Genomic DNA, 19,038 nt, shown 5'->3' on the forward strand with positions numbered 1-19,038 from the left:
CGTGAACTGGGGTTTCACGAATTTTGTTTTGGAGCCTAGTGGGAAATTCGAGTTTCCTTGTGTGGAAGAAATATTTTTTGAATTTTAAATTGGGGAGATATGGGCATTTTCCCAAAAAGGTAAGTGGGAATAAAAAAGTCAACACTTTTATGACACTCCCTTACACCCTTCATAAATGACTCCCAAAATGGACAAATTGACAACTCATTGGCATCTTTCCATTCAATGCTCATTAGCCTTAATTAGATATGGAAAAAGGTACTTAGGAATTAATCAAAGATCAAAGATTAATCCTTCCACTAATCTTTCAAAGATATGGAAAAAGGTACTTAGGAATTAATCAAAGATCAAAGATTAATCCTTCCACTAATCTTTCTCCCATTTGAACTAATTAAGAGCTCTAATTAACCACTAATCACTAATTAATTCATACCATTGAGCACATCATTGGATAGGGCATCAAATTTCTAAGCTAGGTGCATCAACTAATGTGTAAATTAATCTATAATTAAAGAGATTAATTAAACTCTTAATTTTAGTCTCTTCTCTTTATGTAAAATTAAGCAAAAATCCACTAATTGATAAGAAAATTTATGTAATTAGGTGTTTTGATGCATCTAGATGCTCTCAAAACACTCAAGAACACTACTTTTGACCTCTTACATGATCGCTTTTGACCCCAAAAAATATATTTTCTAGTTTTTTTGCCTCTTGAACTAGATTAATCACCCCTTAATGACAAAAATCAATCAATTAAGAAACATTAATCCATTTCAAGAGTTTTTTAATATTTTTGAGAAATTTTTTATATGATTAAACTACTCCTAATACTTGCTAACACTTTAATACATACAAATCAAACAAAATTAATGATTCTAGCTCTATGTTTAACTTTAAAGAGAGCTAAGAATCACTAAAAATTGCATTCTATTGATTTTTTGATGCAATGAAAGCAAACAAAGCCTAATACACTTTAAGTTCAAGTCCTAGGAACATTAAAAACTAAATTAACAACAATAAAAACAACAATTTAAGCTACAAATTAAGCAAAAAAAAACATTCTTTACAAAACAAAAAAGAGAGTTATTCTACACCAAATCACACACAAATCTCCATCAAAACCACATCTTTTTCATGGTAAACCATTAATCAAGACAATGGGCAATGGGTATGCATAGATTAGAGAGCAAACAGTGGAAAATTCCAAGTAATGGCTCCCCGACAGCAGTGCCAAAAATGTTATGGCTCACCCAAACCCCTGTTTTTGGAAACACATCCAACAAGAAGATTACCTGGTGAACCACAACTATCGTGACGATATTTCGATTGGCCGAGCTTGTAACCCTTGAGGTCTCCAAGCTCTACAACTCCCTGAGAAGCAATTCCATCGCACCTCCCTCCGAGTGTTATCACACCATCGTGTTGCACTACATGTATTCGTCCCTCCTCTCACCTCACTTAAATCACACACACTCACTAGCATGTGTTAGAGAGACATTAGCAAGAGAATTAGCAAGAGCAAGACTCTATTACACAATGGGAGATTTTTTTATATTATAAGAGATATTGACTTATATACATATTCATAAGTGTTCACAATCACTTAAACTATGGCCGACCAGGAACTTTAGGCTCATAAGAGGCCTACTTCTATTACAATGACTACTCTCATAATATATCCATGAAGTACATCACTTGGGACTTCATCTTAACTTACTACCACACACTCTTGAAGCGGGAATCACCATAGTATTCCGTCGGACCATTACGGGCGCCCGTCCAAGTTGTAGATTTGGACACCATTGCTTCATACCTTGAATGTATGACCTTTTGGTGTATCGACCTTAAACCCTTAATGTAAGCTAATGGCAGTAGCTCTTGTTAACCCTAGGAATGGGTTAACATCCTAGAAGACACAGAGAAAGAGAGGGAGAGAGAGAAGAGAGTGTCGCAAAAGACGGGGGAGATGGATGGAGGAATTGATATTCCAAAAATGTTCACAGAGGGAGGGAGGGATTTTTGAAAATATGCATAGTGGGAGAGAATTGGCAAAGTTGTCAATCATTTGTTATTTTCTTTTTAGTCTTTTCTTTTATTTTTGTTAAAACTAAGTCACAACAAAGCAACCACACACTTTTTAACATCCACACCACCACTTTTTCACTACTTTAAAGCCACCCATTTTCAAGTACCAAAAGCAGACCACCTATATGTGCTTTTACCCAAATAATCAACTCTTTTGGCCCTTCCTAGGCTCACAAGTAATCATAATGTATGTGAATATTTTGCATGCTAGTTGACTTACATAGCTTGTGATTAATATTTTTTTCTTACAATTGTTTGTAGATAAATATGGCACGTAAACAATTGACTCCTTTAGCCCTTCCTAGTTTCACACGTAATCATAATGCATGTGATTATTTTGCATGCTAGTTGACTTGTATAACTTGTGATTAATTTTTTTCTACAATTATTTATAGATAAATATAGCACTTAGATAAGCAACTCTTTTATCCCTTCTTAGTTTCACATGTGTTGTTGAACCAACAAAGAAAAAGGCTAAATTAATTTGTAAGCAAAATAAGGGAAATGTGATTATTTTGCATGCTAGTTGACTTGCATAACTTGTGATTAATTTTTTTTCTATGATTATTTATAGATAAATATGGCACTTAGATAATCAACCCTTCCTCGTTTCACACGTGTTGTTGAACCAACAAAGAAAAAGGCTAAATCAGTTTGTAAGTAAAGCAAGGGAAATGTTTCGAATGTTGAGGACATGTCCAGTAATACGCAAGAAGATGAGGAGTTAAGTATACAAAATGCTTGTGCTATGTGGAATGATGCATAAAATCTGTCCTTTAAGTGGGCATACTTCAAGGGCATGTATTTTGTTCTATTTGTGAAAAAGTGAAAAAATATAGAAATGAATTTAGAAAATGTGGATGTGTAAATATTCAGTTGAGTGTAATTGGAGTGCATGCAACTTTCAACCAACATAGATTGGCTTGCATATTCTGCAAGTTATGGGACTAAAGCTCTAAAAGATGGGGTTCAAAAATAATAGGGAGATGTCGATCAAGGTGTGTTAAACTTGTTTCAAAGTGCTTATTGCATTTCTAAAGAAGATCTTACCTTTAGCAAGTTTCCACACTTCTTGATTTACTATCAATGTGTGGTGTAGTTGTTACCAAAAGATTTATTCTAGAATGACAAGGCTACTGCCTTGTTTTCTCTTATATAAGTAAATCAATATATTCAGTATGTGAAGTCATCTCCTTTTTATGGCATTTTGGTAGATGGGTCAGCTAGAATTTCACTGTGTAGAACATTTGATTGTATATGCAAGCTACATGCTTGACTCTGAGCCATGCTTATCTTTCTTGGGTTTATTGGAAATCAAGGATCGTACTACAAAGATTAGAGTTTGCACTTGTTATCTTTTTGTATGATCTTGATCCTTCAAAGCTAGTTAGCTTTAGAACACATGGTGCAAGTGTTGTTACAAATGGGCATGGAACATTAACGCATAAGAGAAGTTCTTTCATGATTACTATACATTATGTTACGCATAAGACACATTTATGCATGACTGGTGCCTTTACATGATCTGTAGATGTCAAGTTTATGGACTCCACAGTAGATGAGATTTCTAGCATATTCAATAAAAGCACTAAGAGGACTATAAGGTTAGCGCAATTTCAAGAAGAGTTAGATTATCCACATCTTAGAATAGAGAAAATTCATAAGCTAAGATGGCTTAATAGACACAAAGTTGTGATAAAGGTTTGTGAGATCTTGGAGCCTCTTCTCTTATACATTAAAGAAGAGAATGCAAGGCTATACAAGATGGTTGCAAATTGCATGTTTCTATCCATGTTGCATTTCTTGGTTGATATGCTTGATCACTTAGCTACTCTATCTCTTGTTTTGTTCATGTGACAAACATCCCTAGTTTGATAGGGTCCACAATTACAATGTTGGATTGGAGTTTGATATTGGTCCTTTGGAAATCAATGTGAATATTCAGGGACATGATGGATTTGGATTTCCATCTATACTAAAGTTTAGTGGATAGCATAGTTGGATGTGGACTTTGCAAAAGGCAGTGAAGGGGGATATGTATTATGGTTCTTAGATAGAGAGGTGTGCAATTGGTAGTGATTTAGTGCACAAGTGCTTAATTTTTAAACACAGTTAAGTTAAATCACAGAGTTAAAAATTAGGTTTGTTGATTCATCCATTTTGAAGAATTTTAACATGGACCCCTTTCTTCTCTTAGGTTTCCTTCTTCCAAAGTGTTGAAGAGCTATGGGGCACTTGAATTAGATACATTGGTTCAACATTATCACTCTAAAAGTTGGCATTGCAATGATAGATGAAAGATCTTTAAGATTGGTAGATGGCATCTAGATTCATGCAATGATAGATGAAAGATCTTTAAGAAAGGAGTTCCATGTCTTTAAGGTACAAGGTGTATCTGATTGGAAAGGAAAATCTCTATAAGATACAAGGAGTTTGATTGGTAGAAATGAAGTGTGGCGTCTAAAGTAACCTACCTTACTTTCTTTGACAGAAGTTGCAACATTGCAGTATGTGAAAGAGGTTTCAGTGTGCAAAAAATTATAAAAAACAAGTTGAGAAATCATTTGGAGACAAAAAGTATGCATGTTCTCATGTGAATATCTATTGAAGGTCCTCCACCTATGTGTTTTAATTTAATAGATACCATTGGATTATGGAGAGCTGGAGCAAAGACATCAAGACATGTTTATACATATGTAGATTGAATGAAGTCTTTCCTATACGATATTTGGACTTGAAAGTTCTGAAGTATATTGGACTTAATTGTTTTATAACTCGGATATACGTCATCATAAATACTCAAGATTTTGACTTGTATATTTGAATTTTTTTTAATAAATTCAAGTTTTTGTAACATCTTATGAATTTTTAATTTTGAAATTGATTTATTATTGCAATCACATCTCAAAAAGTTTTTTTAAAATTTCACTTTTTTTTAAATGTTACATTTGAAAGTTTGTAATTTATTTCTTTGGATTTGGAATATTAGAAGTTTTTTCTTTGTACATATAACCCTCAACTTTCTTTCTTTTTTTGGGGATCAATAGTTATATATATATATATAAACTGAAATCCTTTATATCAAAGTAACCGGAGCCTTTAGCATCAAAATATCCAGAGCCCTACATATGTTTATACATCAGTTTATACAGTCAAACCCTGTTCAGAAGATCATTAATCAATACCCATCTCTCATCCTCAAACACAAAGGAGGATTTCTCCCATGAAATCTGATACCCAAGCTGAATGCAAGCTTCCATAAGACTTTCTGTTGTGCACCCTTTAGTTGATTACTGCTCCAAAACCTCCCCTTTCTTGGACCAAACTTTAACCACTGGTCTAGTACCCAAAGGGTTCTCAATGAATGCTACCAAGTTGTAGTCCATTTGTTTTACTTCCTTGTACCACCTTTTAGTTCTTGGATTTTCCGTGAACACTGAACCTTTGTTGTAACTTTTATGATAAGGGCACAAAAAATTATGTCCTTCAACTATGGAACCCTTGTTGGAACTTTTAATTCTTATGATAAGGGAACGAATAGCTTTGTGAGTCAAAAGAAATGCGTAATTCTTTCAAAAATAAATTTAAGGATGCCCTTTCAAAATGAAGTCAAAAGAAATGCTTAATTCTTTTAAAAATAAATTTAAGGATGCCCTAGTGAAGGGTGCTAGTTGAATTTCCATCTTTTAAAAAAGGAATCCAAATTAAAAGGGAAAAAAAAAAGTCGGCAACCTGGCGGGGATGGCACTATAAAAAGGAGGTATCGTTCAAAGCACAGAAAGAGAGCCAGTTTGTAGAGACTATGACGATGGGGTTTGTGCTGCCAGAGCTGTGCTACAGAGATATAGTGATATCGCTGCTGGTGGTGCTGGGCGCCCCCCTTCTATACACGCTGTGGAAGGGCGTGGTGGTGGCCATGTGCTGGCGGCCGCGGCGTATCAGGCGTGCGTTTGAAGCGCAAGGAGTGACGTGCATGCCCGGCCGCTTCCTGTATGGCAACCTCCCTGAGTTCGTGGCCCTCAGCAGGGCCGCCCGCTCCCGGCCATTGCCCAACCTCTCCCACGACATCGTCCCCCGCATTCTGCCCCACTACTGCGCATGGTCCAAAACATATGGTGAGCGTCCTCGCCTCGTTTGCTCACTTGATTGTCTCTACACACACGCGCGCGCGCGCCTGCACACACACCCCCACCGCCGACACACACACGCACGCACGCACACATACACACACACACACGCACGCACGCACGCACCCGCCGCCACCACCACAGCACCGCCTAAGTTCTCTCTTAATGGTTTGCTTTCATCGCAGGTGATCTCTTTGTGTATTGGTCTGGTTCTCAAGCTCGTGTCACCCTCACCGAACCAGATCAGGCGAAGGAAATATTATCCAACAAATTCGGGCATTTCAGGAAGCCTGAAGGAAGGCCTGATACCAAAGACTTGGGAGGAGATGGGCTGGCGGCTTTGGAAGGTGAGAAGTGGGCTCAGCATCGGCGCATTATGAACCCAGCGTTCTTCCTCGAGAAGCTCAAGGTAAGCTCTCTTTTAATTGGGTGTGCTAGCTCTCCTTCTTATGCTGCATGCAGTAACTTCTTGATGGCAATATTAAGAATGCCATGACCCATTCTGATGACATATGCTTGCACTACACATCACAATGCCATGACACATATCCCATGACATATGCCATTACACATACTGTAGGCCAGCTTACATAACACATAGCATATGACATTGCACATTCTGCATGAAACCCTGTATATTCACTAGTGTTAAGGCTGTGTGCCAATGGCTCAGCCAGTCTACAAATGGATGTCAGTTGACAACTCTTCTAGCGCTCGCGCTTCCTTGGCCCCTAATCATCCACCGTACCAGAAGCTCACCATTTTAACCGAACCGAAGCTGGTCAAGACCTCGGAAGATCTTGTGAGACGTCCTTCCCGTCAGCTGTTTGCAACCTTTTCCACTAAGGTCCCCATGACTTCATTCCACAAGATAGTCAAAATGCTTCCCCAACATTCTTGACGTAAAACAATCTTTAAAAAAAACAAGTTTCACATACAAATACAATTTCCAAACGAAATTCCCATCTTTCCACATCCTTTCACATCATTCCTCATTGTTTCTCGAAAATGCCCCCTACAGGTGGCTTGGTCTGACCCTTACATGTTTCAATAAGACAAATGTAAGCGCAATCTACCTGGTTTTAGTATACCATGGTATTGTATTGAGCCTGCCATCATGGTTGGGATTATGTGCAGGCCATGGTCCCTACGATGGCGGCATGTACGGTTGCAGCAATGGAGAAATGGGAAGAACGAGTGGAGAAAGAAGAGGAGATAGATGTTCATGAGGAGTTCAGAACTCTGGCAGCCGATATAATCGCTCACACTGCATTTGGGACCAGCTTTGCAGAAGGCAAGCAAGTGTTTGAATTGCAGTATGAGCAGCAGATCCTCTTCCACAAGATCATACGCAGCATATATATTCCCGGATCAAGGTGAGGACTTGCATGCAGAATCAATGGCTTCCTCATGGCTCTAGCTCTCAATCACCAGAATGCTGTTTGACCTACTTTTGGCTTTGTTTTTGGGGGCAGGTTTCTCCCAACTGCACTTAATAGGTACCGCTGGAAGCTCAACAGCAGAGTTGCTAAGGTTCTTGGCCAACTCATTGAGAAGCGCCTGCATTCCTCTCATTTTGGCAATGACTTACTTGGCCTGATGATGGCTGCCAACAAGGGAGAGCTCCAGGGAAACCAGAAGAACCTGAGCATGGGGATTGGTGAAATTATTGATGAGTGCAAGACCTTCTTCTTTGCAGGGCATGAGACGACGGCATCATTGTTGACTTGGACGTTTCTACTGCTTGCAAGCAGCCCAGAATGGCAAGAGCGTGTGAGGGAGGAGGTGCAGGCTGTGTGCGGGACGACAGAGCTACCGACAGCGGAGTCCATAAACCATTTGAAAACGGTAAGTGGGCGCAGTCTGCAGATCTATATGACTAAACGTTTTTGTTCATAATTCTAGCTGATAAAAATACACTAACTTGAACTGATTAACGTCTCGATAATCATAATCAAGCGGGGTGGTGAATGATCTTTGCTTGCAGGTAGGTATGGTGTTGAATGAGGCACTTCGATTGTATCCGCCGGTAGTGGCGACGATAAGGAAAGCCGACGCTGATATGAAGGTCGGCAAGCTTGTGATCCCGGCCGGGACTGCGTTGGTAGTGCCGATAATTGCTTGGCACCACGACCAACGGTATTGGGGCGCGGATTCTAACGAGTTCCGTCCCGACAGATTTGGTGGCGGCGTCGCCAACGCAACGGCAGTGGCTGGCGCTTTTATGCCGTTCTCCATGGGGCCGCGCAGCTGCATAGGGCAGACATTCACCATGCTCGAGGCCAAAGTGGTGCTTTCCTCCATCTTACAACGTTACCGTTTCCGCCTCTCTCCCAACTACCGCCATGCTCCCACCACTGTCCTCACCATGCAGCCCCAATTTGGAATGCCTCTCGTCTTCGAAAAGCTCTAAAATTCATGTAATGGCTACCAGCATCCTTCCTTAATCTGCTGGAGAAGTGTGCTGCTCAGTGTTTTTTTCCCCTTTTTTGGAAACTACTTTTGCCCAACCTTGCTGTGTTTTTTTTTCCTTTTTTGGAAACTACTTTTGCCCAACCTTGCATGACCCCTTTGGAATGGAAATTCAACCATTTTGAACGAGTGTTTTTCTTCCTACTACTTTCACTAGATTTTAATTAAAACTTGATAATTACTTTGAGCTTGGTTTTTTTCCTACCCCACCATCTTCATCAATAATTGAATCGACTCTAGTTTAAAGAGAATCTTTATTTTCCCAAACCTTGGTGCTACTATAAAGACCCTCCATGATCAGCTCAGATGTACTTCATAAAGATGCAAGAAGTGCTGATGTATACAACTTTTCTTTGTGTGTGACGTACGCACAACATGCATAGGCACGTGCACCACACGCACAGGCACGTGTGTGTGTGTGTGTGTGTCCATGTTTTATTTAGTGCTAGCCTTTACCGTGGCCAAGGCTCCCCTTCACCTCTAGAGAAATCATAGAAACTTAGATCAATTGTTTTTCTATGTTCAAAGATTTGTTTATTAGAGTGATAACTTTATGCATGAACTTGCACCTACTCTTGGTTGTTGAGCCTCTACTTTCCATGGATATATATGAGGTATATGAGTCTTCTTCATGTTTATTTTGATCTTCATTTTTTACTTTATACAAATCTAAAAATCCTCTTTTTCATGAGCGTGAACTTTGATGAGATAATTCCTCTTGTGTAGGTGGGCTCTTATCGAGAGTGGTTAGCAAATACCTTGTGAAAAAGATAATACACTTAAAGTTGTTCATATAGAAGAAGCATTTTCGGAGGATGGTAATGGATAAAACTATTCTCTCACTCGGGATAACATAGGGGAAATTATGTGAAAAGTGGATGTTAAGAGTCATTTTTCTCTATGCGATTGACAAAGTCAATGGCAAATCTAGGAGTCATTTTCATTCTCTTTTCATGAGAAAGAAGGATGATTGATCATGTCCTAATAGGTGATCAAAATCTTGTTTTAGGAGTTACAGTATAAATTGAACCCTTTTGCTTTTCTTTGAACTAAGCTTTTAAAAATTGTGATGATGGTCACCATTTTGATTTGGTAGGATTTTATTGCAATCCTAGATTAGAATTAAGCGACACAGGTCCTTGAGGCATGCAAAAACTTGTAGCACGTGGTTTCCATTTTGCCTCCAACTTCTCTCTCTCTCTCTCTCTCTCTCTCTCTCTCTCTCTCTCTCTCTCTCTCTCAATTTGGGACTATCCCAAGCCCATTTTCACCCTCACTATGTTCTAAAACTGTCTCTGGCACATTTAGTTATTTGGCTCCCTTCATGAGATTCTATCTAGGATAGACCATTGATGCAGAAGACAGTAGGTCATTGTGTAGAGAGGGGCTTCCGTGGAAGAGGCTTGAAACTTTTTTGCGTTTAGCATCATAAAAATCCATTAGGGTTGGATCATCTTCCTAGCAGTATGGTATTATTAACTTTGTGTTGTTGACCATCATGACCCTATCGCTCTAGCAAAGCACAAAGGTGCTTGGGCAGCCATAGTCCATTTATGCCCTAATATCAAATCTGCTTCCAACACATACTCAACCACAAAAAACTTAAAAGTAAGAGGGTTATTTTCAATATGCATTGTATATTCAAAGGACCCCAAACATGGCATGCTCAAATCTTGTGTAAATGGAATTCTTTCAAGATGAGCCGTAAGTGTTGGTTGACCTAACAAATCCCATAACTCGAGGGTCATGAGATTGTGTTCTCTTTGTGGATAAATATGTGCTTGGATTGTGGTGATTTTATTGGAAAGATCCAATCCATCCATAATTCTTGGGATATTATCCATAAGATATGTTGGAAGTTCGAATTCTTTCAAGGTCTCTTCCTCTCAGAATAGCAATTGCATAATGCCTGCAGGATTGTTCAAGGTGATTGTTTGTATGGATTCATCAATTAAATACAACGAGACACGTATCCAAGTTCCACCAAGGATGATATCACACTCAAGGAGATATGGGGTAACATGGAATCTAAATTCCACATCTCCACCGATTGTTTGAGTAGCATAGCTAAAGTATCTTGGAACTTCAATGTTTTATCCATTGGCATCTCTTGTAAGACCATTGTCTTTAGGGATGATTTTAGGTTGTCCCAATGACACCCAAGTGTCTATTGTCATGATGTTATAACTAACTCGAGGGCTAATCAATACACATTTGCACTTAACATCATTGCCTATACGGAAATCCAACCATACCATGATAGAATCTTCAAGTGGAACCATGGATGTTTCAGTTTTTGTTTCATCTTCAGATCTCGTTTGTGTTTCATATTCCCATGCACTTTCATCCTCTTTTTCACTCTCAGCTTTTTCAAGAGTACCCAATGTGTACAATGGCACAATTGGCCCTCTGAAAATTCTAATTGAGGTCTGTTTGGAGACTTGTGAATCCTCACAGTCCTATTCTATGTGACTCTTGATGTCTTGGTATAACTCATATTTAGCCTTTAAAGATGCAAGTGTTGATGCTATTCTGGCTTCACCATGAGAGAAGAGCACTCCTCCAAATGAGGATTTGAGAGACTTCTTTAATTTCGTAAGGGATTCATCATATTCCTCACATGCTTTTTCAATCGCATAATTCATGCAATCTGTCTCTAGTAGAGAGTATGTCTTCCTCTTAAAAGGGGAAGTGGTACTCCTCCAAGTTTTGTATTTTGGTTGCTTTTTTAGAATTGGCATTATGAGGTTCAATCACAACCAGTGATCCTGTATGACACTCAACAATGCTAACCATGCTCTCCTGAACTTGCTTTTTACGTTCCACATATGTCATGTGATCATGATTTTCAATTTGGGGTGGTTGGGCGGGTTCTAGTTTCTTGATTGGTCTATTTGGTGCATTGGATGATGAATCAAAACTTGTTTCATCCTTACTAAGTGACGTACTAGAACTTGTATCATTTTCTGACTTTTGTTGGATCGTCAAGTTTTCATTATGTTTGCTCATGCGACGAGAACAAACTTTCCTTTTTGCTTTTTTGCTCTCTGTCTTACCCATGTGTTTTGTGGTTTGAGTGGTAGCTTGTGAGGTGGAGGCTTTTACCATCATGTGTAGCTTTTGGCTCCTTTGGGTTTATGTCCTTAACATGCTCCTTTTTCCTATCCTTTATTTAAGTCAAACTTGGTGTCGACAGTTTGTTGCCCCTTGTTTTTCTTAGGTTTAGAAGGTTTTGCTTTCTCTTTTGGTTTTTGCTTTAAAGCATGTTCTTCTACCCATTTTGAAGTGTTTTCTTTTGCATTATTTTTTATTGTTTCTCGTGCCATTTGCTTGTAAGCACATTCAAGGGTACTATGGATAATTTCTCGTTTTGCACACTTAAGATGTTAAGAGTTGTATTTTGTGAGACAAGTTATAGGGAAGGAACTTGCCTTGGGCAATCTTGGAATATGTGATCGATGCCACATCATTCACATCAGGGTTGCAAGGTGTCAGTGATTGTGGGCATGGAAGTATTCTAAACTGTGCAATCTGCCACCTTGTGCGGTCCATGATAATAAAAACACTGAAGTGTTTGCTTAGCTACTTCCTGAGCAGTTTCTACCCTTTGAAATTAAATATTGGTGAATGGGAGATGGAGGTTTTGCGTTAATTGTAGATGAATTGGGACATTGGGATGTGTCATGAGACCAAAAGTTTTGCAATATATGTAGTATAGAAGAATAGGTGTTGTGTACACACAATGGGGATTAGGATGGTCTTAGTGATTGCACTGGATGAAGTTCGTCTTGATCACCGCCATCAACGTGGCAGTTTGGATTTCCAAAGGCTTCGCATCTCTATTCAAACATTTGTATAAATTGAACAGGATCAATTGTTCCATCATATTTGCCCATGATTTTGGCAATATGTACGACTGTGTTTTTGTATGGGTCACTGAGGCCGCGAGTGCGTGCTCTTGTGGGTAGGGACTCACTTAGTCCTTGGGCAACCCCCCTTCCTAGATTAGTCAGTCTGTCCAAGGTATGAGCATCTAGGGGTTGAAGAGAGTTGGTACCTATAGGATTTGTGGGAACGTTAGGAAAAGTACCAAAGCTCGGTGGGATTGAGGTGACAGAGGATGTAAAACCTAATGACATGCTTTTGTTGGCATGGAAAATGGTATTGGGAGTTATAGTTGGGGTGTGGATCTAAATGGCTCGAAGATGTCAGCCATTGGGTTCAGTGAGGGTGTCGGCCCACGAAGTCCCACTATCGTCACCATGTCTTGACGCTACCAATTGCTCCTTTAATGAGCAAGCACAATTTTTTTTTCTTTTTAGGTTTCCTTAAAGTCCCTTACAGCCTCAAGAGGCCTAGCATACTCTTTGATGGGTCAAACGAGTGTTTGTTTTCTCTAATTAGCTAAGGCGCTACACGCACGTGAACAACCTGAGATTTTTTTCGAAAAAAATGCATGCTAGTAGCATCCTAGATGGAAGAGGAGGTCTCAAAACCTATTTTCCATCACTGTCTGAAGATGAATTTTTTTTCCAGGAAGACTTTCCTTGTTTCGTTTCCCATTTTTGAAGGTGTTCCATAAGGAATCTGGAAAAACCCTGTATGAGAGAGTTGTAGTATTTTTGGAGTACTACAACTTTGTCTCTCTGAGTTTTTTGTGATTTTGTCGTTTAGACCCTCAAAAAGTAGTCCGAATATGGTTTGCAATTGTTTTCACACTATTTTGGGTGATTTTTAGTGCTTTAAGGACCATTTTTGCCTCAATTTTTGGGTTGAATTTTGAGGCTACTGGTCAAAGGCCAAAATGTTGGATTTTTCCCTCGAATGCTCAAGACCAATTTTTTCAAAGAGCTCGATGTCTGCTTTTTCGATGAGCACTAGAGCGCATCCATGATGAGGTTCACAGTTTAGGAGATACGAGCCTCCAAACAGGGCTATTTTCCAGAGTGCCGATGGACCCCCTTTCACGACGTGAACCAACAGGGTGCAGTTCACGACGTGAAATGGACTTCACGAATTTTATCAACTTTTATTTTTTTTATTTTTTTGCGAAGACTGTTTCATGATGTGAAAGTACAAGTACGGTTCATGACGTGAAACCTTAACGCGTAAAAACATATGATTTTTTTTTGCAAGGACTATTTCACAACGTGAAAGTGCAGGTAACGATTCACGACGTGAAATCTTAATGTGTGAAAACATCCGATTTTTTTTATGTGAGGCCTTAAGGTGTGAAAGTGTTTTTTTAAATTCTAGTGGGGAATTAGAATTTCCTTGTTTGGGGGGAATATTTTTTGAATTTTAAATTGGGGAGACATAGGTATTTTCCAAAAAAAAAGGTAAGTGGGAATCAAAAAAGTCAACCCTTTTATGACACACTCTTATACCCTTCATAAATGACTCCCAAAATGGACAATTTGATAACTCATTGGCATCTTTTCATTCAATGCTCATTAGCCTTAATGAGTTCTATAAAAAAAAGTGATTAGAAATTAATCAAAGATTAATCCTCCCACTAATGTTTCCCTCTTTTAGACTAATCAAGGACTCTAATTAACCACTAATCACTAATTAATTCACACCATTGAGCACAACATTACATAGAGCATAAAAATGGTTAGCTATGTACATCCACTAATGTGTAAATTAATGTATAATTAGAGATTAATTAAACTCTTAATTTTAGTCTCTTCTCTTTATGCAAAATTAAGCAGCAAAATTAAGCAAAAAAGAGAGCCAATTCCTCAAATTGATGAAGAAATTGATGCAATTAGATGTTTTGATGCATCTAGATCCTCACAAAACACCCAAAAACACTAATTTGGACCTCTTATATGATCAAATTTGACCAACACATTTTTTAAATTTTTTTACCTTTGAATTGGAATAATCATCCTTAATGACAAAAACCAGGCAGTCAATTAATGAAGATTAGTTGATTTCAAAGGTTTTTGATGTTTTTAAGAAATGTTTTCAATGATTAAGCTACTCCTACTGCTTGCTAACACTCTAATGCATACGATTCAAACAAAAAACACATAAATCAAACAAAAATTAATGATTCTAGCTCTATGTTTAACTCTAAAGAGAGATAAAAATCACTAAAAAGTATATTCTATTGCATTTTTTGATGCAATGGTTGCAAACTAAACCTAATACATACTATGTGCAAGCCCTAGGAACATTAAAAACCACATTAACAACAACAACAAAACAACAATTTAAGCTAAAGATTAAGCAAAAAAACATTCTTTACATAACAAAAAAGAGAGCTATTTCTCACCAAATCACACACAAATCTCCATCAAATCCACATCTTTTTCATGGGAAACCATTAATGAGGGCAATGGGCAATGGGGAATGTGTAGATTAAAGAAAAATGATGGAAAATGCCAAGGGATGATTCCACGGCAGTGGCACCAAAAAATGTTATGGCTCACACTAACCCTCCTATTAAAACACATCCAATAAGAGATTACCTGGTGAACCGTAGCTGTCGTGAGGATATTTCCAATGGCTACACTCATAACCCTCGAGGTCTACAAGCTCTGCAACTCCTTGAGAAGCAATTCCACCACGACTCCCGCGAGCATTGTCACACCGCCGCATTGCACTTTGTGTACTCGTCCCTCCTCTCATCTCACATCACTCACACACACTCACTAGATGCATTAGAGAGAGAGATCAGCAAGAGTAAGACTCTATTGTACAATGGGAGAGTTTTTTGTATTATGAGAGATTTTCACTTATATACATGGCCATAAGTGTTCACATTCAAACTATGGCCAACTGGGCACTTTAGGCTCATAAGAGGCCTAATGCTATCATAATGACTACTCTCATAATATATCTATGAAGTAAATTACTTGAGACTTCATCCTAACTTACTACCACATGCTCTTGAAGCGAAAATCACCCTATAAGTATTCCATAGGACCATATTTGGACACCATTACTTCATATCTTGTATGTATGACCTTTTGGTGTATCCACCTGGACTCCTTGATATAAGATAATGGTAGTAGCTCTTTTTAACCCTAAGAATGGGTTAACAATGGAGTAGTAGCGGATCGACTATTTAAAAAAGGGTTTTATTAAACCTAGTTCTTTGCCTTAGGCATCGCCCATTCTTCTGGTAAAGAAGAAAGATGGATCTATATAGATGTGCATAGACTACCATATTCTTAATCAAATAACAATTAAGAATAAATATCCAATGCCTAGAATTGATGAGTTATTTAATCAACTCACTGGAGCCAGATATTTTATTGAGATATATCTAGGCCGGGTTACCATCAAGTCCGTATACAGGAGCAGGATGTTCCTAAGACTATGTTTAGGATTCGCTTTGGGCATTACAAGTTCCCACTTGGCCTAATGAATGCGCCACAACGACCTTTACTAGATGATATACTTATTTATAGTAAGTCACAAAAAGAACACTTACAACATTTGCATCTAGTGTTTGAATTACTTAGAAAAACTTTAAGCAAATGTGAATTTTTTGCTAAGGAGATTCACTATCTAGGCCATATCGTGTCCACCAAGGGAATTCGGATGGACATAAAGAAGGTGGAATCCATTCTCAAATGGCCGGAGCTTAAAAACCTAGAAGAATAGTAATTGTTTTCTTTGTTTGTCGGGATTTTATGGACAATATGTAAAGGACTACGCAAAGATCGCAGTCCCATTTGACTGATCAGTTTAAAAAAAGGTAAATCAATTCGTTAGGAAGAACTCCAACAAAAGATCTTTGAAAAAATTCACATATCCAATATGTACGTATCTAATATGAGAAAGAAAAAAAGGATAATCTATACTTTCACTACTTTGAACCCAAACATAGTAAGGAAACGTATCAAGAGCTTATCCTAAGCTAGGTACTATAGATAGAATTCCAATGAGGCTAATAAGGAGTTGGACACTACTCTGAGTATGAGTATAGCTGATCATCCACACTCTGATGGTAAGATCGAGAGAGTCAACCAAGTTCTAGAAGACATGCTTCGAGCATATATTAGTAAAAAGTAATCCAATTGGGAGGAGTACCTACCACATTTGGAGTTCGCTTATAATATTTCAAAACATTTAGCGAGTAGATTTAGCCATTCATGTTAATGTATGGTTTCTAGCCAAGAACTCCTATGGCCATATGGCTACAAAAGGAGAAGATTCAGTATGTCAAGGATTTCCTTGAAGACATGCAAGATATGCTAAAAGCAGCAAGAGATACCATTCGTAGTGCACAAGGTTGTGCAAAAACATATGCTAACAAGATCCACAGAGAAGTGACCTTTGAAGAGGGTGGCTTTGTTTTCTTGAAACTTGGAGACTCTCGGACGGGAAAGTGTCAAAAGCTTTCTCCTAGATATTGTGGTCCATTTAAAATCCTTAAGAAGATTGGTAGCATAGCTTACAAACTTGAGTTGTCGAAGAGCTCTCGAGTACACCTTTTTTTTCATGTCATTAGACTTCAAATGACCGGTGACCATAAAAGGAGAACTTAGTTACTCCTAATGCTTTGGTTGGTAGAACTTCTTGTACCACCAACTATTCTACACAAAACTAAAAAGATTCTAGAATTTAGGGATTGAAACATGAGGCATACTGTGTACCGAGAGGCACTTGTTAAATGGAAAGATTGGGAACAAGAAGCATCTACATGGGAATTTTTAAGTACGCTAACCAAGAACTATTTAGAGTTTGCTTTTGCGGACGAAAACTCTTCTTAAGGGAGAGTTAATGCTGCATAATGTATAACACACATGAGGCTTGACCAGGCTTCGAGTACACATGTCACAGTGCGGATGGGTGAGTAAGTCCGAAGTTCATGAGTGAGTCGTTCGGGTCAGAGTACCGCCGGCGGCGGCGGGCTGGGCTAGTGTGGGCAGGCAAGCCACTACATATAACCCAATGGGATGGGTGCATGCTCATTCTGCTCTCTATAGTTGGAAGGTGAATAAGATCCCTACCTTCTTCATCTCCGCGTGTAGTTGGAGAGCTGCTGCATAGCTAGGAACATCACATGCATATTCCATGTATGACTCATAAAGAGAACTTGTCAAGGGAATCTTCTTGGACCCTAAGAGGAGCTCATGGCCCGGGTAATACCTAATGTTGGCCAAAATCCACCCCATTATTCCTGAGCTATTCAAACTGTTCTCACCTATTTCATTTAGCTCTTCTATGTATTGTCTTATTCAGGCACACTCCACTGGCATGGATAAGGCCTAGTTGACCAACCCACTCGTGTCCTCTTAGTGGGGTTGATAGGTTTAACAAAATCCTACCTCAAGTAAAATACCATAGACCTAGCTGGGGGTAAAAGGGTATACTTGCCATCCTACTCTACCAACAACCTATTGTGAAATTGAAGGGTGTAGGTGTGCTTTAGAGTAGCTGCCTCATATTCTCCTTAATGAGCTTACTAAACTAGAGTGTTCACATTCTCCTCCTCTTCTCCTTGGGATAAAGCACCTCCACTTTCTTGATCTCCATGCTTATCTCACTCATCAACTCAAAACAAGAGCAATTGTGAAAGATCCCTGCCCCCTCTGCGCAACGAATTCAGAGGTGCTAGCAGTGGAAGTAGCACGCAGAGCCTCTCACTCAGGGCCTCACCCAACGGATATCCGAACAAGAGACTAATCCCTCAGTTCTTCCAAAACCGAACTTGGAAAAACTTCCCTCTCCCCAATAGACATAGGCGATTCCTCTAGGATAATTTTATTCTGACGTAGTCAAGGTCATCACTAACCAAACAAATCCGACTGAACCCGTAAGTCTCATGGTCAGATCAAGGAAAAGACTTGCACTTGGATCATAGAGTCCAACGCTTTTTTCCTCATCAAGAGGCACAGCCGTTGATTCTTTCCCATAGAACAAGGGTTATCCGGGATTTACTTCAACTATCGTAACTTAACAGAATTGAGTCTCATTTTAGGGATCCATCAGTCCAGCCTAATCCCATGGGTTAGCCAACCGCCCAACCACTGTAGTGATAGGATCCATTCAAGAATTTGGTTATGTTTTGCCCCGAGTACCAGGGAAAAGAGTTCCCATGCCCCCTAGCCAGCGCTTCAAAAGATAGTCACACCACTTACACACCCAATATGAAATTGCCTTTTTCCCAGATTTAGTTTTCTTTAAAATAATCTTTTAATGAAACCATAGTATCACTAATCATAATCCTCCAAAATATCTAGCTTGAATTCTAATTTCCAATCATTCCTTCATCGGTGTACCTATGGCATCATTGGCAACAACAACCAAAAGGCTCACCACCTGTTCACTCAGGGGCCTTTTCAATAGTTCCTAGCTCATAGTACCCGGTAATATAATCACATAAGAAAAT

At 38.9% G+C, this 19,038-nt stretch overlaps 1 protein-coding gene across 1 annotated transcript; it reads left to right on the forward strand.

Annotated features, from left to right (window-relative positions):
* Positions 1–5,893: 5,893 nt before the first annotated feature.
* On the forward strand, positions 5,894–8,649 carry LOC147606563 (cytochrome P450 734A1-like). The gene is made up of 5 exons (XM_086792062.1): positions 5,894–6,200; positions 6,398–6,621; positions 7,350–7,588; positions 7,688–8,060; positions 8,200–8,649. The coding sequence occupies exons 1-5, from the start codon at positions 5,894–5,896 to the stop codon at positions 8,623–8,625; spliced, it is 1,569 nt and encodes a 522-aa protein (XP_086648188.1). The 3' UTR covers positions 8,626–8,649.
* Positions 8,650–19,038: the final 10,389 nt, after the last annotated feature.

Source organism: Cibotium barometz, chromosome 57, assembly GCF_041138505.1.
Source record: "Cibotium barometz isolate CiBa-2024 chromosome 57, ASM4113850v1, whole genome shotgun sequence".
Classification (NCBI taxonomy): Eukaryota; Viridiplantae; Streptophyta; class Polypodiopsida; order Cyatheales; family Cibotiaceae; genus Cibotium; species Cibotium barometz.

Coding starts and splice junctions, on each gene's coding strand:
- LOC147606563 (XM_086792062.1), top strand. CDS start 5,894: ATGGGGTTTGTGCTGCCAGAGCTGTGCTACAGAGATATAGTGATATCG. Junction 6,622..7,349: donor TCTTCCTCGAGAAGCTCAAG/GTAAGCTCTCTT, acceptor GATTATGTGCAG/GCCATGGTCCCTACGATGGC. Junction 7,589..7,687: donor ATATATATTCCCGGATCAAG/GTGAGGACTTGC, acceptor TTTTGGGGGCAG/GTTTCTCCCAACTGCACTTA.